Source organism: Myxocyprinus asiaticus, chromosome 44 (genome assembly GCF_019703515.2).
Source record: "Myxocyprinus asiaticus isolate MX2 ecotype Aquarium Trade chromosome 44, UBuf_Myxa_2, whole genome shotgun sequence".
In the NCBI taxonomy this organism is placed as follows: Eukaryota; Metazoa; Chordata; class Actinopteri; order Cypriniformes; family Catostomidae; genus Myxocyprinus; species Myxocyprinus asiaticus.
This window is the reverse complement of record NC_059387.1, coordinates 11,489,986-11,517,704: the sequence shown is the minus strand read 5'-3', so window position 1 is coordinate 11,517,704 and position 27,719 is coordinate 11,489,986. Positions and strand designations below refer to the sequence as shown.

The window sequence follows — 27,719 nt, the reverse complement described above, 5'->3', positions numbered from 1 at the left end:
TAGACTTTTTGACCAGCGGCTTTCGATTTGAGTAAAATAAGGTCTGTGGTTAATATTACTTGTTTAGTTACTTGTATATTACTTGTTTATAATTAGTTCTACAACATGAATTACACACAGTCATTCCTCAAATGTGAAGCTGCTGTGTTTTTAGTAGCTAACAAGTAGCTAAACAAGGACTACAATCACCACAAGGATCTGAGTGTACATGCTTGATGAATTGGACATCGGTTGTAGTCCTTAATAGGGATGCACTGACCATTTTTTTCCTCTTCTGATCTGATTCTGATACCTGAAATCTCAGTAACGGCCAATACCGATCCCGATCCGATACCAGAGTTGTTGTTTTTCATAATCAGTTTAGAACATCTATAAACAGTTGTGCTCAAAAATGTGCATACCCTGGCAGAAATTGTGAAATTTTGGCATTGATTTTGAAAATATGACTGATCTTGCAAAAATGTCTTCTATTTAAGGATAGTGATCATATGAAGCCATTTATTATCACATAGTTGTTTGGCTCATTTTTAAATCATAATGATAACAGAAATCACCTAAATGGCCCTGATCAAAAGTTTACATACCCTTGAATGTTTGGCCTTGTTACAGACACACAAGGTGACACACACAGGTTTAAATGGCAATTAAAGCTTAATTTCCCACACCTGTGGCTTTTAAAATTGCAATTAGTGTCTGTGTATAAATAGTCAATGAGTTTGTTAGCTCTCACGTGGATGCACTGAGCAGGCTAGATACTGAGCCATGGGGAGCAGAAAAGAACTGTCAAAAGACCTGTGTTACAAGGTAATGGAACTTTATAAAGATGGAAAATGAAATAAAAAGATATCCAAAGCCTTGAAAATGCCAGTCAGTACTTTTCAATCACTTATTAAGAAGTGGAAAATTCAGGGATCTCTTGATACCAAGCCAAGGTCAGGTAGACCAAGAAAGATTTCAGCCACAACTGCCAGAAGAATTGTTCGGTATACAAAGAAAAACCCACAGGTAACCTCAGGAGAAATACAGGCTGCTCTGGAAAAGAACTGTGTGGTTGTTTCAAGGAGCACAATACGACGATACTTGAACAAAAATTAGCTGCATGGTCGAGTTGTCAGAAAGAAGCCTTTACTGCGCCAATGCCACAAAAAAGCCCGGTTACAATATGCCCAACAACACCTTGACATGCCTCACAGCTTCTGGCACACTGTAATTTGGAGTGACAAGAGCAAAATAGAGCTTTACGGTCACAACCATAAGCGCTATGTTTGGATAGGGGTCAACAAAGCATGGTGGTGGCTCACTGATGTTTTTGGGGGGGGGGGGGGGGGTGAGCTCTAAAGGCACGGGGAATCTTGTGAAAATTGATGGCAAGATGAATTCTTATGTTATAAGAAAATACTGGCAGACAATTTGCATTCTTCTGCACGAAAGCTGCGCATGGGACGCTCTTGGACTTTCCAGCACGACAATGACCATGAGCACAATGCCAAGTTGACCCTCCAGTGGTTACAGCAGAAAAAGGTGAAGGTTCTGGAGTGGCCATCATGGTCTAATGACCTTAATATCATCGAGCCACTCTGGGGAGATCTCAAACGTGCGGTTCATGCAAGACGACCAAAGACTCTGCATGACCTGGAGGCCTAACATACCAGTTCGGGTTTGGATCGGGCTCGTCGGACCGATACCTGATCCATCTAAAAATGTCAGTATCGGTACATCCCTAGTCCTTAAAACACAGTGACTTCAAATTTCATGTTTGAGGTATGACTATTGGTAACTAATTTTGTAGAACAAAATGTAAAAAGTCTCTTTTAAGTACTATTTGAAAAATACATTATTTTACTCTAAAAACCGATATTCTAAAAACCCATTGGAAATTACAGAGGAAACGCATGGTCACTTTCCCAGTAAACTGGCCAACAAATGAACGTCAACGGTAAAGGAAAGTAACATTTTTGGCATTACTTTATTAGGCTCTCACCAATTCTGAAATCTGAAGTGATCTTGGACATCTCCAACATCAAACTAGTCCCAAGGTTTTTGACGTTCTCCAGGTCATCCTTCATGGAGAAGGACAGGTCCATAAGGTAGTACAGGTCTATGGGATAGTCTTCAGCCCTCTTGAATTTCAGTTTAATGTTCTGAGGCTCCCCTGCAAGAATAACAAGCCATAGACCAGTGGGACCAAGAACGGTGTTGTAACTGTAATCATGTTCCCAGCATTGCTTGCACAGATCAATACAAATCTAATGAATGAATCAAACGTTTACGATCAAAGAAAATTTGCACGTACCAGATCTAAGGTTGAGGCTGAGTTTCTGTGGCTGGATCTGTGTGATATCTTCGGGTCGGAGTTTCTCTGCGCCTTTCTTGCGGTTGGTCACTGCCTTGTTCTTAAGGATGCGTTGGTTCCCACGAGGGTTCTCGATCTTGGCGTCTTCACAACCTCTCTTCCTGAGGGACTCCAGCTCATCACAGCGGGCTGATGTCGGTTCGCCCTGTTTTAGGAACTCCTGTTGGGAATATAGAGTAACGTACATGTGGTTGGTGATGTCAATCAGATGTCACATTCTTTTATGTCAACTAAGCAGTGCATAACTGCACAACTATGAAATACAGTATTGCAGTACTCATCATCTATGAGACAAAAATGAGGGCTGTCAATTTAACATGTAAATTTAGTTAATTTAGTTAAAATAACACATAATGTGTACATAGACCAATGGAATGTGTCCTGTGTGAATGGCTCCCTGAATATTCCTTGAACAGATCAACAAACCTGATTATAAAATGGATTGCTGTGGACTGTAGGCCTGTGATAGGATTATGTTCAATGATATTGGTAAGAGACAACATATGGACTTCTAAAGCCACTTTTTGTAAACTCTACACAGTATAATGCTTTTATCTGCCACAATAATTTATTGTCTTTAAATTATCTTTATTTGTGGGGGTTTTCTCTGCAAATATTTATATATGTGATTAAATATGATTAATCTGATTAATTATTTCTGCATTTCATGTTATTAATTTGATTAAATGTTTTTAATCAGTTGACAGGCCTACAAAAAATCCTTATAATAGGATCCCAAACCTGTCACTCATAATGTGCTCATCAACATAATAGTGTAGTATTTTATATTGCCATACATGTGTCAACACTGTCAATGTCCCCATTTGATACTAAAATTACAGTATGGTAGAGTTTTAAATTATCTACTGAGTGCGAGAGTCCTTACATGGAGTTTTTCCACATCAAGTATGTACGTTTCTGTTCCAGTGTAGATGCAGAAGGGAATTTTCATTCTGACTATCAATCCATCAACTTATCCATCCATCAGTCAGTCAATTAAATTGCTTACAAAATAAGTCATTTATTGGGGCATTATATTTGTTTCAACTTTAAATAAAGGACTGAAAAGGAGATTATGGTGTTAGAACAGTACTTACTTGATCAGTGCACCATCCACATTTAGCCCCGACTTGTATGCACTCACCACATGATAAAGCATTGGCTTTGATGCACTCATTGCCCTCTGAAAAGAAAAACAAGAAACTTTTTCACATCCTTTCATGCACTGCAAAGAAGAAAAAAAAAAAGAGCTGCCAGCGTACAGTGCTCTAACAAGTGGATTCATTTACATCACTCTGGCTCACTGTAATTGGAGCCAGAGATAACTGCTCTATGTTTTCCATCATGGATAATGCTCAACCAGACTGGGTGGAGCGACCTCTGAGTAATGACATAACTTTTAACTGCCAAATGAGAGCTTTGCTCACTCTGAAGACAAAGCAGTTAGTTATTATTAATAGAAACCCTCCTCTTATTAATTCTGACGTAGCCGGACAGAATTAAGCTGAACGAGAGTGCACCAATAGCAATAGTATTTTAGGCTCAGTGATCTGAATCAACTGAAACAAAAATAGCAATTACACTACCTTGCTGGGCACTGCTGCAACAAAGGAATCCTAAAAATGTTGATATGAAAAGCAGCTTCAGGTCCATCTGAAACAAAAAGATATAAAAAGAAAATAGGATATCATGAACATAATGGATTCACTTTTCAATATTATAGGGGAGACCCTAAAATTAAAACATACAAAGCACATGTGACAACATGTCTGTTATAAAACAATCTGCCCCAACCAGACATTTATGCAAAATATCTGCCTTTATCATATAGTTGACCTCTGTGTTAACATACCGTATGCCAGCGTGGGTTTTATTGTATTTGCTTCGCTTGTTTACCCAACAGCTTTTACAAAAATATGAAGATATTGGAATTTTCAACCTGGTCTCAAAGAATGAACGTTACTATAACTAAATTATTTTTACGTGCCGCACTCATTGATTTGCTGCAGTTTCCTGGTGAAATTAACAACTGTGCATTTTATTCACTGTCACACAAAATCATGAGTACAACAGCTGATTATGACTTTATAAACACTTATTTGTTTATGATAACGAAACACTTTTACAATACAATACAATACACTTCATTTGAAACATTTGATTAAAGACCTACCGACATTTACACACTTATTCCAATGTGATTAGTTTCTGTGGTAGTTCACGTGAGTTCAGAGTGTTGGACTTTAGATATGGAAGACCGAGGCTCGAGTCCAGCCAAGCACGCAAGCTGACACATGAAGCAAACTTGTCATAGAAGCGCCACGAAATGACATGGTTGCTTCAGAAAATGTGCTTCTCATCTTGCATTTGCTTCAAGGACACTATCGGTTAGGTTTAGGTGTTGGTTTAGGGTAAGGATGTCTGTTTTGTTTACCTCTCATTCGCTTTTAGGATACTACTGGTTAGGTTTAGGTTACAGTTTATGGTGATAAAGTACGTTTTACTCATTGAAACCTCCATCTAATTTTCACCTTAAATACCTTGTATGATTACAACACCACTTCGCTCGCTTTTGGCGCCCCCCGCTGGACATTTCACTAGGAAACTGCAGCCAAACGTGTAATGGCATTGGTCATGTAATTTTCATGAGATCAGGCTGGGAATTTTAGTTTGGAGGATGTATTTCATTAAACAATTCTAATTTAAGAGGGTTTTGAACAAGGTATTTTGAAAACAACATACAAAACCACTGCAAGAGAAAACACATTTGTGTATTTGGACTTTTGTCTCCAAACCTTATAGTTACTGTTATACAGCCCTTGTGGCAACTTCCCCAAGTGACATCTGGCCTTTATGAAATATATCACTTCTCTTTGGAAATCCTGATGAATTCACCTTTCTAAATTGATGGCTGAGCAGCCTTGCTGACTTTAAACCAATCTACACAGTAAACCTGAAAACATTTTACTGCCCATATTTTCTGAGGGATGACCCTGAATACACTGAGGTCAACATTCCTGAGGGGTTTACTATTCTCAGCCCATGCAAGAGGAACCGCTGGGTTAATTTAAATACTGCCTCTCAGATGCCATTTCCGGGTAAGAGTAACTCATTCACCAGCCATACAATTTCCTATTAGCTCTTTCCTCTGTCAGAAATAGACTCGATTTGGCAAGGGGTGTTATTCGAACATTTTTATATTTCCGTAAGCTTTTTACTGGAAAATCTAACAGAAAATTCAAACAACTTTTATTTGGTATTTGTGTCACAATTTATGTACTTGTAAGAATGTACATTATTATCTAAAGTTATTTTGACCTTATTGTATTTTGTGAGCTCGTGGTATCAGACCATGCTGACCACACACTGACTCATAATGGGATTTTTTCTTTTTCTTTTACATCAATCATGATTATAAAAAATTCAGGGCCAATTGGGCCAGAGACATCTCTTCAATAACCCCTTTGAAATTGGCTCATATGGATCTCTCAATTGATTCAGGGCACTTTTGCCTGCTGAGAGCGCAAATAGCTGTTCTGCAGGTAAAGCATTATTGATTGTGCGTCCCATGAGACTTTATGTTGTGTCGGGTTAATAAATGATCCCTCTGTTTGGCTCCACATGTTAGTGAGGGGATCACAAGCACTTTGGGCAGATTAGCTGAGACAGCAGTGTCTTTAAGTGAATTCTATTTATATTTAGAAGCAGCTAACATTATCACTGGCAGTACCAGTATTCCAAAAAATTTTCTGTATTCTTTTTAAAGGGTTAGTTCACCAAAAATGAAAATTCTCTCTCAACATTTACTCACCCTCATGCCATCCCAGATGTGTACGACTTTCTTTCATCTGCTAAACTCAAATGAAGATTTAAATAAAAAAAAATGTCTCAACACTTTTGGTCCATACAAGGCAAGTGAATGGGTGAAACATTTTTGAAGCTCAAAAAAAAATAAAAAAAATAAAAAATAAAAATCACACAAGTCAGCATATAAGTAATCCATACGACGCAAGTGGTTAAATCCATATCACCAGAAGCGATATGATAGGTGTGGGTGAGAAACAGATCAATATTTAAGTCCTTTTTTACAATAAAATTCTCCTACCTGCTCAATCTCCACTTTAACTTACATGTTCTTCTTCTTGTGGTTGTGGTGATTCACATTCTTCATGCATACCGCCCCCTACTGGGCATACAACTTGCATTGTATGGACCTACAGAGCTGAGATTTTGTATTTTGTATTTTTTTAAATAATAATTTGTGTTTTGCAGAAGAATGTCATACACATCTGGGATGGCATGAGGGTGAGTAAATGATGAGGGTGAGTTCCTTGAACCTACAATACTTTTTTCTCTCTTCAAATTACTGCCCTGTCAAAATGCAACATTGTCCGTTACCTATCCCATGTTTAATGATTAAGTGAAATTAGATTTTTCTGTCTGAAAATTCTAAACACGCCCAGATTACTTATTTCACATAAAACATTAAGTAAAATCATATTTAATGATTACCTCATGGGAAAAGTAATCACATCATTAATTACTTAAAATACAAACATGACACTCATTTCACGCTCTTTCAGTACTTTAATATTGACTGAAAACAATAACAAAATTACAACATGACAAAGTCAGCAACTTGACTAAAGAAAGTTCCAATGCATTTCTAAAAATGCAACTTAACGTTCTTATCTCAAACATGCCTAACAATGAAAACTGTAGTATCTTAAGATGTGTATGTGGCCGCTATCTAAAACCTTCTTTGCTGTGTGTGGCATGTATGTGTATGCTTGTTTACCTGTGTTTGTGTTCATGTGAAAGACACAAAAGAACACTAATAAACTGAAAACACATTTGCAAACAGCTTTGATAGTAAAACCATTGTGTATTTGAATGCTTGTAGTTTCTTTTTGGTGTGCATTTACATGTTTGCTTTTGTGTTACACATGTGTATATGTGTACATGAACAGCATGTGTCAAGTCAAATTTATCTGTATAGCGCTTTTCACAACAGGCATTGTTTCAAAGCAGCTGTTCATGAAATTATGCTATAACCGAAAATGAATGAATATAATGCCAATATAAGTTTTTTATGTTTAGAACTACTAGTGGTTAAAATTAGTACACTAAGTAAGTGTTGAGGGTCATTGATTAAACAAAATGATTTTATAAGTCCTTGAAGTCACCCGTGTGTGTTTACTCTCTTTACAGAGAGTGATTACTTCTATCTCCCTGGTTGTGCTCCGACAAATTGAATATCCTTTATCCTTTTGCAATGCTATTGCATTGTGATTGTCTTTTATTGTGCACAGAAAGCACATAAAAGAGCCGTTTGCTTTGTGACGTCTTTCGCAAATGTTTCCACCTTGTGAGCGATATATCCATCTGTCTGATGGGTACGAGCATTGTTTTCCATAAACTGGTCTCGTTGAGACTGACTGCGTTCACTGAAGTGCGTAAAAACTCAAGACGCTTGCTCTCAGCTCGCTTTAGTTCTGAAAGCTGAAGCCGATCTCCTCTCCTCCCTCTATAATCCTGCAGCTCCCGAAGGAGGTGCGCTAGGTCGGGGAATAGAGTGTGGTGATTTGAGAAGGATTTGTTGCCGGCCCAGTCTTGCATGTCTCCTCTCCTCCAGCTTGGGCTAAGCCCACACTTACACAGTGCACAGCGTTTATTCAATCTGCTGTTGCATTTCTCATTAGCTGACACAACAACGCGAATAGAAATACGAACGTAGGAATGTAATTCATTTTAAAATCCATTCTACTAATTATTATTGTCTTAGCAATACATTTGTAATCCAAGTAATGCCATTTTATTAATGTAGTGTCTCATTATCTAAAAGTGTTGACGAATACTAAAAAAAGTGATACTGACTTGATGCAAGAAATGTGAAATGCTAGAGCATTACCCCCAAATTATATGGCACATTTACGGCAATTCAAAAGAAATCGCAAATATAACTACTGCAGTGGTGTTATGGCTTGGCTGGAAACAAAAACACTCTTATCCAATGTGGAGCACATAGGGTGAGTCTGAAAAATCTGGTTACTCCCCCACTGAATGTAATGCATGTGGTTTCCATTAAACTCAATGGGCAGAGATGAGGTGGCTTTAGAAGAATTCCATTCTTTTAAACACTAAAGCAAGCCACTGTGGGAACTGCAGCAGAGCAGATTAAATCATAAGTAATGTTATAACACCTCTGGAAGTCATTATACTGTGAGTCTTTTCCACTGGTAAAGTAAACAAAGTATTGTAATTCAGTCAGTGTGAGTGTGTGTGTGCAGACAGTGTGTCGGACAGAGTGACCAGATTAGACTGTGTCACTAAGAGTTTAGCTCTGTGAGGTCACACTACAGTTAAACTCAGAAACTGTTTGGTCTCAGAGCTTCTAGTTACATTGAAAATCTGACTGCAAATGTGAACTTTTCAGTTGTCTTGTCATATATATATATATATATATATATATATATATATATATATATATATATATATATATATATATATATAGCTTTGGAAAAAATTAAGAGACCACTGCAAAATTATCAGTTTCTCTGGATTTACTATTTATAGGTATGAGTAAAATGAAAATTATTGTATTTTTTTTTATTTTTTTATATATATATATATATATATATATATATATTTTTTTTATTTTTATCCCCTTTTCTCCCAGTTTGGAATGCCCAATACCCACTACTTAGTAGGTCCTCGTGGTGGCACGGTCACTCACCTCCATGCGCCCCATTGAGTGCGAGAACCACTAATCGCGACTAGGAGGAGGTTACTAGGGATGCACCGATCCGATACCTGGATCGGTATCGGCTCCGATACTGAAGATTTAGATGGATCAGGTATCGGTCTGACGAGCCCGATCCAAATCCGATACTGTGTGTTAGTCATGTTCGATCCTGTCAAGCTCCAAAAATGACTTAAAAGAACCATAAAAACACCACTGAAGTAGTTCATATGACTCATAGCTCTGTGAATCACAAAAGGCTGTGTAAGTAATATATAGTATGCACGTGCAGCGCCAGCATGTTAGTGAATGGCGCTGCTCTGTTGACACACACACACACACACACACACACAGCACGCAAACCGCTAGCACTCGCAGCCATTTTTAGCCTTCACACGTGTGCAATACTTGAGTGCTACTCATGAACAACATCTCAGATGTAGATGCTCAATAGCTCTGTTCACTTATAATATGCATTTAGAATGGCACCGGAGGTGCATTTTACCAGAATTTGAAGAAGCAGCGAATTAAACAACTGTGAACTTGCCTACAAACAGACACATACAGGACTTCCTGGAGAGTTCAGAATGTTAAAAGATGGTATTAAAGTTAAAGGTGCACGACTGAGATATATTACTATATATTACTATTATAATATATTATTATTATAATATGTTTACAAATTATAACAATATTTAAGTTGAATGGGTTCCAAAAAATAACTGTGAATGAAAAGGGAGCTGATATCTTACAACTAAATTGAACAAAAAGTCCAGATACAACATTTAAAAAAAAAAGAAAAAAAAGGCTTCTTTTCTACTGATGACTTATACTGGAATTATTGTTAATTTTGCTGCTACATTATTCAGTAGACTAGTTAATTATTAAGTGTTTCTTAATAAGCTATACATTTATATTGAAATAATGTGTAGTTAGAGGTTTGTGTTTCTTTACATATTAAAGAGCACACCCAATTAGTTCCACACAATAATGTAAAGATATTCTTAACTGATTATGCAAAAATACAACACTGGTATCGGATCGGTATTGGCCAATACTGACATTTCCGATTTCGGAATTGGATCGGAAGAGAAAAAGTGGTATCGGTGCATCCCTAGAGGTTACCCCATGTGACTCTATCCTCCCTAGCAACCGGGCCAATTTGGTTGCTAAGGAGACCTGGCTGGAGTCACTCAGCACACCCTGGATTCGAACTCACGACTCCAGGGGTGGTAGCCAGTGTCAATCCCCCCCCCCCCCCGAATAAAATGAAAATAGTTTTTTTCTTCTATAAAGTGCTGACAACATTTCTCCCAAATTCCAAATAAAAATATTGTCATTTAGAGCATTTATTTGCAGAAAATGACAACTGGTCCAAATAACCCCCCAGATCATCACCGATTCAGCAAGGCTGGAATCAGGCAGATTCGTCTTTGTGAAGGACGCATGAATCAAGCCACGTACAAGGTTATCCTGGAGGAAAATTTGCTTCCTTCTGCTCTGACAATGTTCCCCAACTCTCAGGATTGCTTTTTAAAAAAGGACAATGCTCTATGCCACACAGCCAGATCAATCAAGATGTGGATGAAGCTACAGCCAGGTCTCCTAAGCAACCAAATTGGCCTGGTTGCTAGGGAGGGTAGAGTCACATGGGGTAACCTCCTCGTGGTCGCCACGGTGGGTGGCGTGGCGTGAAGCCTCCACACGTGCTATGTCTCCGCAGTAACGTGCTCAACAAGCCACGTTATAAGATGCGCAGATTGACAGTCTCAGACGCGGAGGCAACTGAGATTCGTCCTCCGCCATCCAGATTGAGGCAAGTCACTACGCCACCACGAGGACTTAGGGTGCATTGGGAATTGGGCATTCCAAATTGGGGAGGAGAAAAAGATGTGGATGGAGGACCACCGGATCAAGACCCTGTCATGGCCAGCCCAATCTCCAGACCTGAACCCCATTGAAAACCTCTGGAATGTGATCAAGAGGAAGATGGATGGCCACAAGCCATCAAACAAAGCCGAGCTGCTTGCATTTTTACGTCAAGAGTGGCATAAAGTCACCCAACAGCAATGTTAAAGACTGGTAGAGAGCATACCAAGACGCATGAAAGCTTTGATTGAAAATCAGGGTTATTCCACCAAATATTGATTTCTGAACTCTTCCTAAGTTAAAACATTAGTATTGTGTTGTTTAAAAAGGAATATGAACTTGTTTTCTTTGCATTATTTGAGGTCTGAAAACACTGCATCTTTTTTTTTGTTATTTTGACCAGTTGTCATTTTCTGCAAATAAATGCTCTAAATGACAATATTTTTATTTGGAATTTGGGAGGAATGTTGTCAGTAAATTTTTTTGTGACACCTCTCTCTCCACTGCCCCTCCCCGAGAGCCCTCCAAAAACACCAGATATATGCCCCATTTCCCCACAAACAAGTCAAAATTCCCCAGTCTTCTAGATGACCCTTCTTCAAAAGTCGCCACCCTCCCCATCTCCGAGCACCACTCCTGAAATGGGGGTGTTCCAGCCGACTCCCATCCCCTTAACTATTTGTCTGGCGATCATGATGCTGGTTAGGACCCAATTTTTTATGTGCTTATTCTGTATATTGATGACCGCCCTATCGTCTAAAATACAGAGTCTGGGGCAAAATGAAATTTGAGTGCCCAATACATCACACATAAAACTCTGAACCTTCAACCAAAATTTTTGGATCTTAACACACCACCAAAAGACATGGTTTGTGTCTCCATCTTCTGATTGACATCACCAGCAGGTGGGTGTGTCTTTAAGACCAAGCCTATACAATCTAGAGGGGGTCCAATAGAATCGATGTAAAATCTTGAATTGCATAAGGTGCACCCTTGCATCTCTAGATGCAGACTTGAAGTTTTTTAAAATCCTAGCTCACACTCCCTCATCCAATACCAAGTTTAAATCTTTCTCCCATAATCTTTTGATAGAAGTTAAAGCTCCATCCCCCAGACTCTGAATAAGCAGGGAGTAATACACTGATGCCTCATGACCTTTTCCAAAAGCAGTAATCACCACTCCCAGAGTGTCTGCCACTTTATGGGGGTGTATGCTACTCCCAAAAATAGTACAGAGCAGGTGGTGCAGCTGTAAATACCTAAAAAACTGAGATCTGGGAATCTCAAAATGTTGAACCAAATTTTCAAAAGATCTCAACACTCCACTCTCATATAGGTCACTGAGTGTAGTAACCCCCTCATAATCCACTCTGACCAGCAGAAAGGGGACTTATTAATACATAATTTTGGGTTCAGCCATATGCCCAAGGCAACATTTAAATAAATGTCCGAATTAAACACTCGACACTTTTGTCCATACCGAGTGCAAATGTGAGATAACGGGGTGTAACTTAACTTCTCAGGTTGGTTTGATAGAAAGGCTTTGCAATGGCAAAATAGGGGCAAGAACTTCCTGTTCACTACAAAACCAGGGAGGGGCTCTCTCAAGTGGAAGCGACCAATGAGCCAAATGTCTGAGACCGAATGCATAATAATAAAACAAAATCTTGGGTAGGCCTAGCCCACCTTTGTAAATCGGCCTATGTAACTTACTGAAATTTAACCTGGGACGCTTACTATTTCAAATAAAGGACTTTGCTATGCTATCAAATTGCTTGAAATAAGAGAGGGGAACATCTACAGGGAGAGATTGTAGCAGTTAATTAAATTCATTTTAATAACATTAACCGTCCCAATCATAGATAAATGTAATGAAGCCCACCTGTCCATATCGCTCGAAAACCTTTTTATTAAGGGGTCAAAATTAACTAACTAAATCAGACAAATTAGCTGGGAATAAAATGCCCAAATACTTAACTCTGTTTGGGCCACTGGAAGGTGCCCATCTGGAAAGCCATTACTGGGCAGTATGCTGTCAGAGCCAAAGCTTCGGATTTACACGAATTGACTTTGTATCCTGAGAACTTAGAAAAGGAATTAATAATTCTGTGGAAGCAAGGCATAGGGTACGAATAATAAAATATCATCTGCGTAAAGCAAAAGCTTATTCACCCTACCTCCCGCCACCACCCCTGGAAAATCATCTTCCTTTCTTATCGCGGCTGCTAATGGTTTCAGGGCCAGACAGAACAATAATGGGGAAAGAGGGCAGCCCTGCCGGGTGCCCCTATCCAGAGTAAAATAATCTGAAATTAATCCATGTGTTTGTGCGCCGCTACCTGGTGTTTATAAACAGGGTTGGGATGGTTACTTTTGAAATGTATTCCACTACAGATTACAGAATACATGCTGTAAAATGTAATTTGTAACATATTCCGTTAGATTACTCAAGGTCAGTAACATATTTTAAATACTTTGGATTACTTCTTCAGCACTGGTAGATTTTTTCACTTGTTTTGACTATAAAAACTCTGCCAGTACAGTAAAACAAAATACACATGTTAAAAATACATTCTCTGAAAAACCTAAATATCTTATGCAGTGTTGTTTCTAAAACAAGATAAATCAAATTTATCTTGTTTTAAGGATTTTTAGATATTTTTACAGGAAAACAATTAAAAAAATTATTATCAAGAATACGATTTTTGCCCTAATATCAAAGGTCTTACTAGAAATTTTTTTTTTAAATCCAACGTGAATTTTCTTGATAAAAAAATATGATCATTCCTGGTAACGTGCATGTAAAATGGCTAGAAATAGCATTTTAGCTTAGCGTAAAACTGACAATTTACACAAGGTTTATTTCTATTTCTTCTGCTCCAAACTTACTTCAAACTTCTCTGTCTGCTCATATGAATGTAACACATCATAAAAGTGTTTCAGCGCTGTTCAAATGCACTTTGGATCGCATCATTTTTATGTATAAATGTTTTCCATCTGAAAGGACTAAATATTAAATGAAACAAATGACAATAAAATGCAAAGTAATCTCTTCAGTAATCAAAATACTTTTTGAATGTAACTGTATTCGAATTACCAATGATTTAAATTGTAACTGTAGTGGAATACAGTTACTAATATTTTGTATTTTAAATACGTAATCCCGTTACATGTATTCCGTTACTCCCCAACCCTGTCTATAAAGTAACTTAATCCATCCAATAAAAGTATTCCCGAACCTGCATATTTCCAAAATCTTAAAAAGATAATCCCATTCTACCATATCAATGCCTTTTCGGTGTCAAGTGAGATGGGAGTGACTGGAGTCTGATCATTTGCCACTGACCACGTGATATTGATGAAACGCCTAATGTTATCAGAAGAGCTGCGGCCCCGAATAAACCCCACCTGATCTATATGTATAAGAGATGTCATAACTTTACCTAATCGGTTAGTCAAAATTTTTGACAATATTTTTACATCTAGTTGGATCAGGGAAATTGGACAGTAACTCTTACACTCGCTTGGATCTTTGTCCTTTTTCAGAATCAGACTGATCTGGGCTTGTGCCATGGTTGGCGGAAGATTTCCATTCTTTGTTTCTTTGTCCATCTCCATATAAACATTGATTTCAGGCTTTAACATTTGTTGAAATTCAGGATTTTGCAAAAGGGATACATTAAAGTGGCAACTATATGATTTCTTTTTCTCCATATGTGGCAACACCTCTAAACTCACCAGGGCGTGATCTGAGACTAAGATGTTTCTAATTGATCAATCCACAACAGATGAAATGAGGGACATGATGAAAAAAAATTTATAGTCCCTACCAGATGGGTTCAAAAGTCTCCAAATATCTGTAAGACCAAGATTTTTATACATCCTGTGAAGCATCAATGTTGCTCTAGGGGGCTATGATCAAGGACTGAGTCCATCAAAATATTAAAGTCTCCTCCCAATATTATGTCATGAGGGGTGCCAGCGGCTTGCAACATCCCTTCAAGATCTACAAAAAAGCCCTGATTATCAACATTAGGTGCATAAATATTAGCCAAAATAAGACTTTGCCCCTGAATTTTTGCTAAAACAATAAATGACGCTTCCTAATTTATCTTTAATCTGTTTGAGACATTTGAATTGTAGATGTTTACTTATCAGCGTAATGACTCCCCTACTCTTACTTGAGCCAGCACTAAAGAAAACCTGTCCACCCCATATATTCCCAAATTTTTCAGCTTCCTGAGGAGAAAGATGCGTTTCTTGAAGAAACACTATATCATATTTCTTACGCTTAAGAGAAATAACCTTCCTACTTTTTATGGGGTGCCCCAACCCTTTCACATTCCACGTGGAGAGAGACAATCCACTCATATTAACATTTGACATTTTGACATATGAGAAAAAATAGGCTGTGTCAAAAACAAAATTATAATGACCACATTCCAACATTAGAGCAACAATCAAACCCCGAACTTCCCCCAGAACCAAACAAACAGAAAAAAGAAAAACGCGCGCACGACATATAAAGATACAGATAATCTATAAAAACAAACTCCAGCCAATGGGCAGAATAAACACAAAGAGCATGTAGATTCATCCACATAACTGTCCCGAAGGTGTTTCTCCACAAAACAAACTGCAGCCGCTAGGCGGAACCAGCACTAAATGTAACAAAAAAAAATGTAAATAAAAAATTTAAATAAAAAAAATAAAGCCGCTCATTTTCCTCAGACAGTCAAACGAATGTTCAATGAGCCGGCCCATTCAACTGCTACATGTGTGCAACAAATGACCTAATCACTCCAATGTCCTGCAAGAAATACTCCACAAAATAAACTCCAGCCAATAGGAGGCATATGCACTAAGAACATGCAGATTCATCCCCAACACTGTCCTGAAGGTGTGTTATTCCACAAAACAAACTCCAGCTGCTAGGCGGAACCAGCACAAAAAGAAACAAAAAAGGCGCTCAGTTCTTCGAACAGTCAAGTGAATGTTCACGAGTCAGGCCCACTTGTCTGCAATGTGAGTACCACAAAATAACTTACTCCATTGACTTTATGAAGGACAATGCTTGATGTGGGCATGTGAATGTTTTATGGCCATCCTTAGCATCTATTCTCAATTTGGCATGGAACATCAATGCAAAAGTGACCTTCCATTGATGTAAGAGTTTCTTGCATTCCTTGAATCGATCAAGTTTATTTCGTCGAATTCGCAAAGTCTGGGAACAAGAAAATGCTGTGGTTTTCCAAGAAAGCCTTCCTTTACACCTAGCCTTGCGTAACACAAGATCTTTATCACATGATCTCAGAAATTTGGCCAGAATTGATCGGGGCCTGTCTCCCTCAGCGGATCGCCAAGCCGGAACCCTGTGAGATCGCTTGATTTCCAGCTTATGGCCTGTTATGTCGAGCAGACTCGGAAAGAGCCCGTCCAGGAATTCCACCATATTCTGACCCTCTGCTCCCTCAGGAATTCCAACAATATGAACGTTATTTCGCCTGCTATGATTCTCCATATCCTCCAGCTTCTCCCAGACGCACTCCAAATCCACCTTGGTTCTGCGGTTAGCAGATTCCCTCTCCGATGACTCCAGATAATCAAGCCGTTTCTCGACGTCCCCCACCCTTGTAACCACCTCAGTGAATTTCGTCTTCATGGCAGTGATCGATCGATGTATTACAGCAAGATCCTCCAAGTCAGCAACGACCTTCGTCAGCATTGCTGACAAGTTCAACAATTCTCTCAGAATTTCCCGCACTTCACCCGCCAAAATTTGCTCCCACATTCTTGTCAGGGGCATCAGCTTGAGCACGTAAGTGTCTTTTAATGTCTCTAGAGCCCAAAGATTTTGAATTCTTTGACATATTGTCTTCCTAGAACAGTTATGGAACAGAGTGTATCGAATCTCACCGGTTTATGACAATAATAGTGTTAATACTAGCAAAGTGCGCAGAGCTCGCCGTTCAACAAGTGTTGTATAAAGTATCCATTTGTCAACGTGAGTAAAAGTAAAGATACCTTCATGGAAATTATCTCAATTTAAAGTATCTCATGAGAAAACAACTTAAGTAAATGTATTAAAGTAACTGATATTAAATTTCCATAAATTACGGAACAGTTCATTAAACCCATGGCAACTTATTTGACTGGTGGTGCTCATCATTTACTCACCCTCATGCCATCCCAGATGTGTATAACTTTCTTTCATCTGCAGAATGCATACAAAGATTTTTAGAAGAATATTTCAGCTCTATAGGTCAGTTCAATGCAAGTGAATGGTGGCCAGACATTTCAAGCTACAAAAAGCACATTAAGGGAGCAAAAAGTTATCCAAACTACTACAGTGGTTAAATCCATGTCCTCTGAAGTGATTCAGTTGGTTTTGGGTGAGAACAAACCAAATTGTAACTGTATATCTTGCCATTGCAATCTCTAGGCAAGATCATGATTTCAAGCTTGGTTTCACTTTCTAGTACTTGACGCATGCGCAAAGCCCTAGATGGCGCTATAGGAAGTGTAATCAGGCTTGAAATCCTGATTGCCAAGGAGACTGCTAATGTCTAATGATTTATAGTCGAAAAAGGAGTTACATTTTGGTCTATTCTCACCCAAAACCAATTGTATCCTTTTAGAAGACATTGGTGAAACCACTGGAGTCTTAAGGTTTACTCTTATGCTGCATTTATGTGCTTTTTGGAGCTTCAGTGGTCTGGCCACCCTTCATTTACATTGAATGACCTACATAACAGCGATATTCTTCCAGATTTTTATTTTATTTTTATTTTTTTGAGTGTTCTGCAGAAAAAAGAAAGTCGTACACATCTTGGATCGAATGAGGGTAAAAAAATTATGAGTTTTTTTTTTTTTTAAATGAACTATCCCTTTAATGGCGCATTCAAGTCACATCAGAATGATCATATATATGGATTGAGTGTAAATGAACACCACAGTCCATAAAACTTGGAACATTGAAGGAGGGACTTGAGTCATATTAGTGACTAGAACAGATAATTGTGAGGGTGGGCTCTTTTCATTTGGGTCAATAAGCAACAACCCAGAACACCCTGGCAACTGCACAGCAATGTGCTGAAACACAGCTTAAACAACTTAACAGCAAAGCAACAACCTGACAACCACCTAGAACACCCTATCAACTGCAGTACAATGAGCAAAAAACACAGAAAACAACTTAGCAACAGCATAGTAACAACCTGGCAACCACATATTGTAGCAATGTGACAAAACACACAGCAGAGATCACCTTGTAAAAAATTAAATGTAAAATATAAATGCATGTGATTGACTTTTATATGAAAAGGTCTCCTGGAAAGGCGGGAGGCTGATCGCACATAACTTAATTATTTAACAGCTTTCATAATGTTTAAGCCTAAACTTATCAAATTAATTAGTCAAAAAAACAAATTAAAAAAAATATTTTACTCAAATGGAGCAGTTTCTTGTCTTCCCCAGTGGAGACAGACAATGGAACATGTAATTTGGCGCGCACTTCGCTTGTGATTTTGATTCAGATTCGTGATTTCCAAAAACTAATCATTCAAGATTTTGAATCGTTTTCTTCAGTTCAAATGAATCAAATTTAAAAGATTCTACTGAATTGATTCTTTCAACTAATCACACATCACTATCGCCGACCTGCATGCATTTTTGCACGTACAGCTGTTATTTTTATGCGGTGTTCAGTCGCAAAAGTAATGAAAGGGTCTGGAGAAATTTATCTGAGTAAAAGTATCAATTTTCTCTTCAAAATGTTGTGAAGTGAAAGTAAAAGTCCAAAGAAATATTTATACTCAAGTACAAATATTAAAAACTGTACTTAAGTACAGTAACAAAGTATTTGTACTTCGTTACTATACACCTCAGAATATATAAATACACTGCCTGTCCAAAAAAGTTGCATACTCTAATATTTTGTTGGACCGCCTATAGCTTTGATTACGGCATGCATTCGTCATGGCATTGTTTCGACAACATTATGCAACGTCACATTTATTTCCGTACAGAGTTGGGAGAGTCGAACCACTCCATAAAGTCTTCTTCAGCACATCCCAATGACTTTCAATGGGGTTAAGGTCAGGACTCTGTGGTGGCCAATTCATGTGTGAAAATGATTCATTATGCACCCTGAACCACTCTTTCACAATTTGAGCCCGATGAATCTTGGCATTGTTGTCCTGGAATATGCCCATGCCGTCAGGGAGAGGGGAAGCAGTAAGGATTCATCCCTGGGTGACAATTAGGTCTAACAGCTGATTCTTGTTGCAGTAATCCGGAAAGAGTGATAAGAGGAGCCCAAGCCAGAGCCCAGAGAGAGAGTGATGCACAGAAGAGCGGCATGTTAGTGTGTTTGAAGAAAGCTACCTATGAGTCATTATTGTGTGTGAATAAAGAGTTAAAATTATTGAACCTTGCTTCCTCCTTCCCATACTGACCAGTTCTACTAAACCTGGTCATTCAGTACATTCAGGTAGTCAGCTGACCTTATTTTATTGCCGCATAATGTTTCTGAGCCTAGACCTGACCAACTGAAGCAAACTCAGATCATAACACTGTCTCCAGAGGCTTGTACAATGGGCACTATGCATGATGGGTGCATCGCTTAATGCGTTTCCCTTCTTTCGTTAACGTGCCCATCACTTTGGAATAGGGTAAATCTGGACTCATCAGACCACATGACCTTTTTCCATTGCTCCACAGTCCAATCTTTATGCTCCCTAGCAAACTGAAGTTGTTTATTTTTTTTTTCCATTTAGCCTAACTAACAAGTGGCTTTCTTGTGGCCTCACAGCTGTTTAGTCCCAATCCTGTAATTTCTCGTTACACTGTGTGTGGAAATGCTCTTACTTTCACTATTAAACATAGCCATGAGTTCTACTGTCGATTTTTTACGATGTGACTTCAAGCATTTTAGTGATCTCCTATCACGATCATTCAAGATTTTTTTCCGACCAAATTTCTTCTGCGAAGCTGACGGTTCACCACTATCCTTCGAGGTTTTAATAATGTGTTGGACAGTTCTTAACTGAATTCCAGTGATTTCAGCAATCTCCTTATTTGTTTTCTTTGCTTGATGCAGGCCAATAATTTGCCCCTTCTGAAACACAGTAACATCTTTTCCACGACCACAGGATATATGTCATACTCACTCAGCAAAACGACACCACGATCCCATTCCTGTTAGGGTTTGCAATCGATTCTCCCCACTCAGTGATGCACCCACCGAGAATCATGTTGAAAGAGCCTTAATAATTGGTGATTCTATTGTAAGGAACGTGGAAATAGAGACTCAAGCCACTATTGTTCAATGCATTTCGCGGGCTCGGGCATCTGACATCAGATCAAATTTAATAGTGCTGGCTAATTCTAAACATAGAATTCCTAAAATAGTTATTCATGTCGACACTAACGATGTCTGGCTTCGCCATCCGGAGATCACTAAAGATAATGTTAAAGAGGTGCAAAAATGATGTCAGACACTGTAATATGCTCTGGCCCCCTCCCTGCTCATTGTGGTGATGAGATTTATAGTAGATTAGTGTCACTGAATGGCTGGATGTCTGAATGGTGTCTGCAGAATTGCATAGGATTTATAGACAAATGGAAGATTTTTTGGGGTAGACCTGACCTGCTAAAGAGAGACGGACTCCATCCCTCCAAGGAAGGTGCCACTCTCCTCTCTAGTAATTTGGCTCATAGTCTTAATAGTGATAGTATTTGACTAACTGGGGTCCAGGTCAGGAAGCAGACAAACTGGTTAATCCGAACGTCTGCTAGCTGCCTTGAGACATCACACAGGTCACATAAACTACAACACAGAGACTGTACCACCTAGGTATTATATAGAGACTGTGTCTGTTCCCCAAAATACCAAACACAGACCCTTGATTAAGGTCATACTTGAAAAAAACAAAAACAATTAAGATAAACATCATATAAAAAGGTAGGGCTACTAAACATAAGACCTCTTTCTACCAAAGCACTAATTGTAAATGAATTTATTACAGATCAGAGTTTGGATGTGCTCTGTTTGAATGAAACCTGGGTTAAACCGGATGTATATATTAGTTTAAATGAATCTACTCCCCCAGGTTATTGTTATAAATATGAGCCTCGTCTGAAGGGTCGAGGAGGAGGTATTGCTACAATTTACAGTGAAGTTTTTTTGTGTTACTCAGAGGATGTGAACCGTCAGATATAAATAAAAACTCTGTCTTCTTTTGCAATAAAAAAATAAAAAACATCCCCAGGAATCCCTGAGATGTGTTTTCGCTATAACCAGAACAAAGGCTTTGACACCCTATTCCCAGCACCACTTGTATCAATGAATCTGTTCCAAACTAAATTAATCAAGTTGAAGGCTGGGTGAGAGTTAGTCCCCTATAAAAACTACCATAAATATAATGCATAGAATACACTGGGCATGATGTATTATGTTTCTGAGGTCTGAGGCTGATGTTAGAGGGTTCATGATCGCCCAACTGCTTCTGCCTGACTAGTCCTTTTTAACCGTTGGGTTGGCTTTCTTTCTCACGTGCTGCTGTAATCTCCCCCTGTCACACAGGAAACCAGAATGCAGTCTGGCCAGCTGCCAAATGTACCCCTCTCTGTGAAGCCCTGGCCATAAAAACAAGGCATCACCAGTCACACCAAGCTATATCCTACAATACAAAAACCTTGATCCAAAAGGAGCTGCTAAAATACCTCTACATTACATTAATAAAGGTACCTTTTACCAGTCTACAAGGTACCAGATTTTAAGAATGCATCTGACCCCTAAGTCTACCTTGGACAGATTGAAAAAAACTTGATTGCAAAATGGAATGTTGTGAATTGTTGGCCAGTGATAGGATTATGTACAATTATATGTCAATAAAACTGACAAGTAATGCCGCTTTTAAAAAAAAAAATCATAATGTCTTTGAATTATCTATACATTTGAGGACTTTGCTCAGCAAATATAGATGTAGGAGACCAAATTAATCAGCATATAATGGGATCAATCAATTGCCAGCCCTAATTTGAGCATTTTTATAAGACTAAAAACAAGCTCAGACATAGCAAATGACCATTCTGTAGGCTACAACTGACCAATATCCTATTCAAACACTGTTGAGGCATTACAAATAGGGATGCACTGATCTGATACCTGGATCGGTATCGGCTCCGATACTGGCGTTTTTAGATGGATCGGGTATCGGTCCGACGAGCCCGATCCAAATCCGATACTGTGTGTTAGTCATGTTCGTTCCTGTCAAGCTCCAAAAATGATATAAAAGAATCATAAAAACACCACTGAAGTAGTTCATGACTCGTGCATTTTATTCAAAGCCATTTGAAGACGATAGCTCTGTGAATCACAAAAGGCTGTGTTTAATAAGTAAATATATAATATGCACGTGCAGCGCCAGCGCGTTATTGAATAACGCTGCTCTGTTGACACACACACTCGCGGCTATTTTTAGGCTTCACGCGTTGCGCAACATTTGAGCCCTACTCACAAACATCATCTCAGATGTAGATGCTCAATAGTTCAGTTCACTTATAATATTTATAAGAATGGCACCAGAGGTGCATTTTACCAGAATTTGAATAAGAAGCGAATTAAACAACTGTGAACTTGCCTACAAACAGACACATACAGGACTTCCTGGAGAGTTCAGAATAATTTAAAATTCTAAAAGTCAATAATAATAAAAATAATAATGTATTATTATTATTATTATTATTTTTTTTACAAATTATAACAATATTTAAGTTTAATGGGTTCCAAAAAATAATGGTAAATGAAAAGTGAACTGATATCTTACAACTAAATTGAACAAAAAAAGAGATCTGAATCCAGATACAAGTTTAACGATTTTAGCAAAAAAAAAAAAAAAAAAACTTTACTGTTAATTTTGCTGCAGCATTATCCAGTATACTAGTTAACAATACAGTTTTTCTTAATAGTTTGTACATTTATATTGAAATAATGTGTACTTAAAGGTTTGTGTTTCTTTACATATAATTAGCATCACTCAGTGAGGTATAGATATTCTAAACTGATTATGAAAAAACAACACTGGTATCGGATCGGTATCGGCCGATACTGAGATTTCAGATATCGGAATCTGAAGAGAAAAAGTGGTATTGGTGCATCCCTAATTACAAATTATTTAAGATCCAGGAAAATAATGAATCACATGCTCATCTATCATTTCTATTATAGATCTCACTGATTCAGATCACTGTAATGGATGGGTTGACTCAGAGGAAGATCTCCCTGTTCTTAAAGAGGTAAATCCAACCAGCCCAATGCCAGGCTAGCTGGGCAGTCAATCATGCATATGACCAAGCAGCAGAGGGTGCTTGGGATTTAGAGCTTTATCATGGCTTTTACTGTCTGCATTGGTCTTAGTGGGCCCTCAAATTGGGCATTAAAATAAGGTTCAATTTTATTATGAAAAGTGTCAAAAGTCGTGTGTCAAAACGTAAAATAAAATGCATCGAAGGCCACAATGACCACGTTTACATGGACACCAGAAAGCTGTTTATTGTGAGAAAGCTGCTTAAAGGTGCAATATGTAACAATTTTCATGTAATACTCGCCTTTTTTTTGCCAATGTGTGACCGGCTTGTAACGCAACTTAAAAAATGAGCCCTTCCTGGACTTCCTAGGTTGCCTATTAAAGCCTGTAGACTGATTTTCATGCGAAGGGAGCGGGTCGGTTTTGCCGGGAAAATCCAAAGGATGTGCCGTTTATGCACGCTCCCGAGAGCCTGGCCTCAGTGCTTCTCTTCCACTATTCAACAGCGACAACAAACTGCAACACTAGGTAACGTTATCTTAGAGGTGGAATCCAGCAAACGTCCGGCTCCCAGCACAACATCGACTCCTACACAAACTCAGAGTAAGCCAAAAAAAAACATTTATCTACTGAATCCTGTCTGGCTAAGCAGGACGTGATCGTGGTCGAGTGAAAACAAGAGTGGACATTGGCAGGGCATTTGATATCTGGAGGGACCTTCGTTCGGTTTTGGGAATCAAAACTGACCCTGAATTGGCGTTCTTCTTATTGGACAGGTAAGCTTACATAACTGCAAAGCATGTGAAATATAGTGCCATAAGGATTGATGTGTGTAATTTTAGCTAACTTGATCTTGCCTGCTAACGCTGATGAATTGCAAGCTACCTTACTTCGTAACTTTCAAACAATTTCAACGATCATCTCTTTATACTAAATGTCAGGTATACAGGATCAATTTAAGCAAATACACTGGTTTCTTGATCGTAGTACAACATATGACATACAAAACATACAATAGTGCAATATAACAGTGCAGTGCTACAGTAAACTGTCTGGTATAGTTTGGTAGTATGTAGCTGTATGTGTGTATCAGTATGCTATGTTAGCTGAAAAGTAGTTTTATTTTAGTCTCAGTTTATAGTAAAACAATCATAACTGTGTAATTTTAATTATGCTACCTCATCTGTCAGCATGATGCCGGTGAATCACGTTCAGTCTCTTTGTACGTTACGTCATTGTTTTGGTCGATGCTCGCTTCCCTGTGGAGTGTGTGCGCGCGGTCACGAGCAACAGGTAGATGGCTGCAGTTCACTTAATGGCCATAGGTGTCATTAATAACAAGGGTTTCTGAAACTTACTGCACCTTTAAGGCTCGAAATCGTAGTACGTGTTTACATGAGCTGTATGCAGCTTTCTCTTTACTCTTGTATACATGCGGCTCAGTCAGTAATAGGGATGTGCGAGATGTGACTAAACAGTACTGAAGCTGCTAGTCGAATGGAATTATTAGTCGGTCAATATTTCTCCCCATTAATCTGTTCAACATTTTTTGCACATTTACGTTTGGCTTCATATATTTTACAAAGGATGAATTACTGTCATGATGTTACATTTGAAATATTATTAATTAATAATACAATTATTTAAAAAGAGGATATCTGGAGCAGATTTATACAAAGTTTCATTTATTTGTTTCTTCCCTCTATCACTAGCGCCACCCGCAGGAAAATGTCCTCTCAAAAGGCGAGCAAAGTAGCTATGGAATTCAATTCAGTTGTGATGTGGGAAGCGGATTTCCAAAATGTTGGCTTGCAAGTCGCTATGGATGTTTTCACATTTGAGTCTTCTTTAAATTTTGTGTGCGAGAGGGCTTTTCAAGTGCAGGATAATCACCTCAGGTTAGTCAAGTATTTATTTATTTTTTTAACGTCAAAAATGTATGCTCTGAGTAAGTAGCCTAGAAAATCACTGTTTTAGGCTAGGCTTTTTATTAGTTTTTACCTTACTGATCAAGATTGCTTAACTGGTTAAACTATCCTTTATTCTGTGTGCATGTCATGTTTAGAACAATACATTAGGTTTATTGTACATTTCTCACAGGCCTACTTTTTTCTATCCTAGCTATTTATTTATTTATCGTAACTTTTATTGGTTAATGTTCTTTAACGAACATCTGTCATATTAGATGATGCACGTCGTGAAATACGCAAAACTTTTCAGTAAACAAATTTCTTTCATAGATTTGGTTTACCTGATAATTATTTTCAACAATGTCCTGACTGTTTTAATATGTTAAGTATCTTTCACTTGGTGAATTCTGTTTAGAACAGGCTATTAGGGTTGCTCTATTGGTCCTGCACTATTCATTCAACTGTTTTCAATAAATATGCCTGTATTCGCTAACACTGATTCAGTGAATGTGTGTCATATTCTATTTTTAATGTACAATGATCATAATGCAAAGCAAGTGCATTTCAGATAAATGCCCCTTTTCAGTGGAATTAAGTGTCGGATTTGGCTGTTGGAAGATAAAGTATTTTAAATGGGTTGCAGACACACAATGTTTTTTGACTGTTTTCTGAGAGTTTCTTCCTTTTAAGACTAGTCGACTTCAAAATGTACATTTTAGCATCAGTGAAACTAGTCATACCGCACATCCCTAGTTAGTCAGTAAGCGGCTTTCTCCACAGCTACGTAATTTCCCCGCAACGCTTGTGTAAATAACAAACATTGGATCCGAGGAAGACTTCGCTATTTTATTCTCCGTTGCTTCACTTCATTTACAGATATTCCAGAGTTGTTGCTTTGATTCCTTAACTTTCTATAACGACCTGCAGGGAAACTGCACTGCAATAGTGGGGTTTTAGAATTGGGAATACTTTATAATGTATGTGCTTTTCCCACTGTACTCCCAGAAATGCTGAATTATTTCTGCTGTGTTGACTTGTTGTTGGGCTCCATCCTATGATGTTTGTTTCCAGGTCTGTTAGTGCACATGCACACTCTTCTAAAACCTGTAACAATGCTGCTTACACGTTTACATGGCCACATAAGCCACGTTCTCAAGGGGGAAACCTAGGTGTGTTAAACCTACATTTCACGTCCTACATTCCCTTAATACCTTAAACGGCGTACAGAAATCTGTGTTCTTGTTTATATGACATATCAGAATGTTGCTTCCTGCAAAAACCCTGTAATAAACAGTTTTCTTAAATGCATATATACATGGCCAATAATTCTACAGAGCATTGCATTTTACTGGAAACCTCCTACTATCTTTGACTATTGGTCACAACGTGCAGTGAAAAAGAGTGGGATGGTTACAAAATAACAAATCCACTGTTTATAGTACATGTTTAATAGAGTTTCACTACCATCTCAACCTCAGGCCATTGGCTGTGATATTTTGGAAGTATGCCAGGATACAGATGGAACTTTTGAAATGCAATGCAGCAATCAGGTTTAAACCTTCATAAAAATGACAGGAACTGATTTGGAATACATTTGTACTACTTCTCCCAAGTATACATGTCCTATCTGTTGTTGGTCTGAGATTTCTTTCCAAACCAGTTAAGTTTAAATTGGACATCAATGACTTACTTCCAGCTACTTCAAACTGAACTGAACATAGTTTACGTGGGGCCAACTGCCTCAAGCATATCTTCATGCAACCATTTGACAGATGGGTCAGAGTGTCATTTTAAATGGGTTCTTCATTTCCTTCCCACAGCTGTATAACAGCAGCTGTTGACACCCTTCACTCTATTCTGTGCAGAATATAATCAAACCTATGCCAAACAAATGGCACTCTGGATCATCTATTTACCCAAAACACTTCAACAGAGTCAAATGATTCACCCTCATTTGAAAAGTATAATTAAGACTAATGATACAGTCCTTAAAGTGACAAATGTACAGCTTTACTGTTTTGTAGGAAAATTTCATTAGGAAAATTTCACTATATATTAGTGCAACACTGGAAAAACAATTACTTGCTTTTACTAATCAGATTCAATATAGGGCTGGGCGATTAATCAGATTGTATTTTCAATTACGATCTTGGCTTCCTGTCTAGACATGCTGTCTAGTATGGCATTATAATAATCAAACAACCTTAACAAGAAAACGAAAAAACTCACTACTCTTGACTGAGTAACTTTAGTAGCTTTAAAAAGTATTAATGTATTATAATCATACAGTGAAGACCACTAGTAGTTTTATGTTGCATTTCATTCTGAATGTTTACTTGAATAAATGATAGCCTACTGCTTTTAAAAACTTTTAAAGCTGTTAAAAAAAAAGCACAGAATTTTCTTAATTTGCATTTTTTGTTCTATTTTGTTTTTAATCTATTTCTGTTCATTGCTGTTTTTTAATGTTATTTTATTACTGAATGTTTACTAGTCTTGAATGATTACTTAAGAACTTGAAACCATTCTTCCAT

At 38.1% G+C, this 27,719-nt stretch overlaps 1 protein-coding gene across 1 annotated transcript in view; it reads right to left on the bottom strand.

Moving 5' to 3' along the window:
- Window positions 1-27,719, bottom strand: part of itgb1a (integrin, beta 1a) — a 47,917-nt gene that overhangs the window by 13,946 nt on the left and 6,252 nt on the right. The window contains exons 2-5 of the mRNA XM_051687671.1: window positions 3,940-4,006; window positions 3,451-3,536; window positions 2,294-2,513; window positions 1,982-2,152 (exon numbers count right to left, since the gene is read on the bottom strand). Coding sequence (XP_051543631.1) covers window positions 1,982-2,152; window positions 2,294-2,513; window positions 3,451-3,536; window positions 3,940-4,006 — 544 coding nt within the window. The remainder of the gene's footprint in view (window positions 1-1,981; window positions 2,153-2,293; window positions 2,514-3,450; window positions 3,537-3,939; window positions 4,007-27,719) is intronic.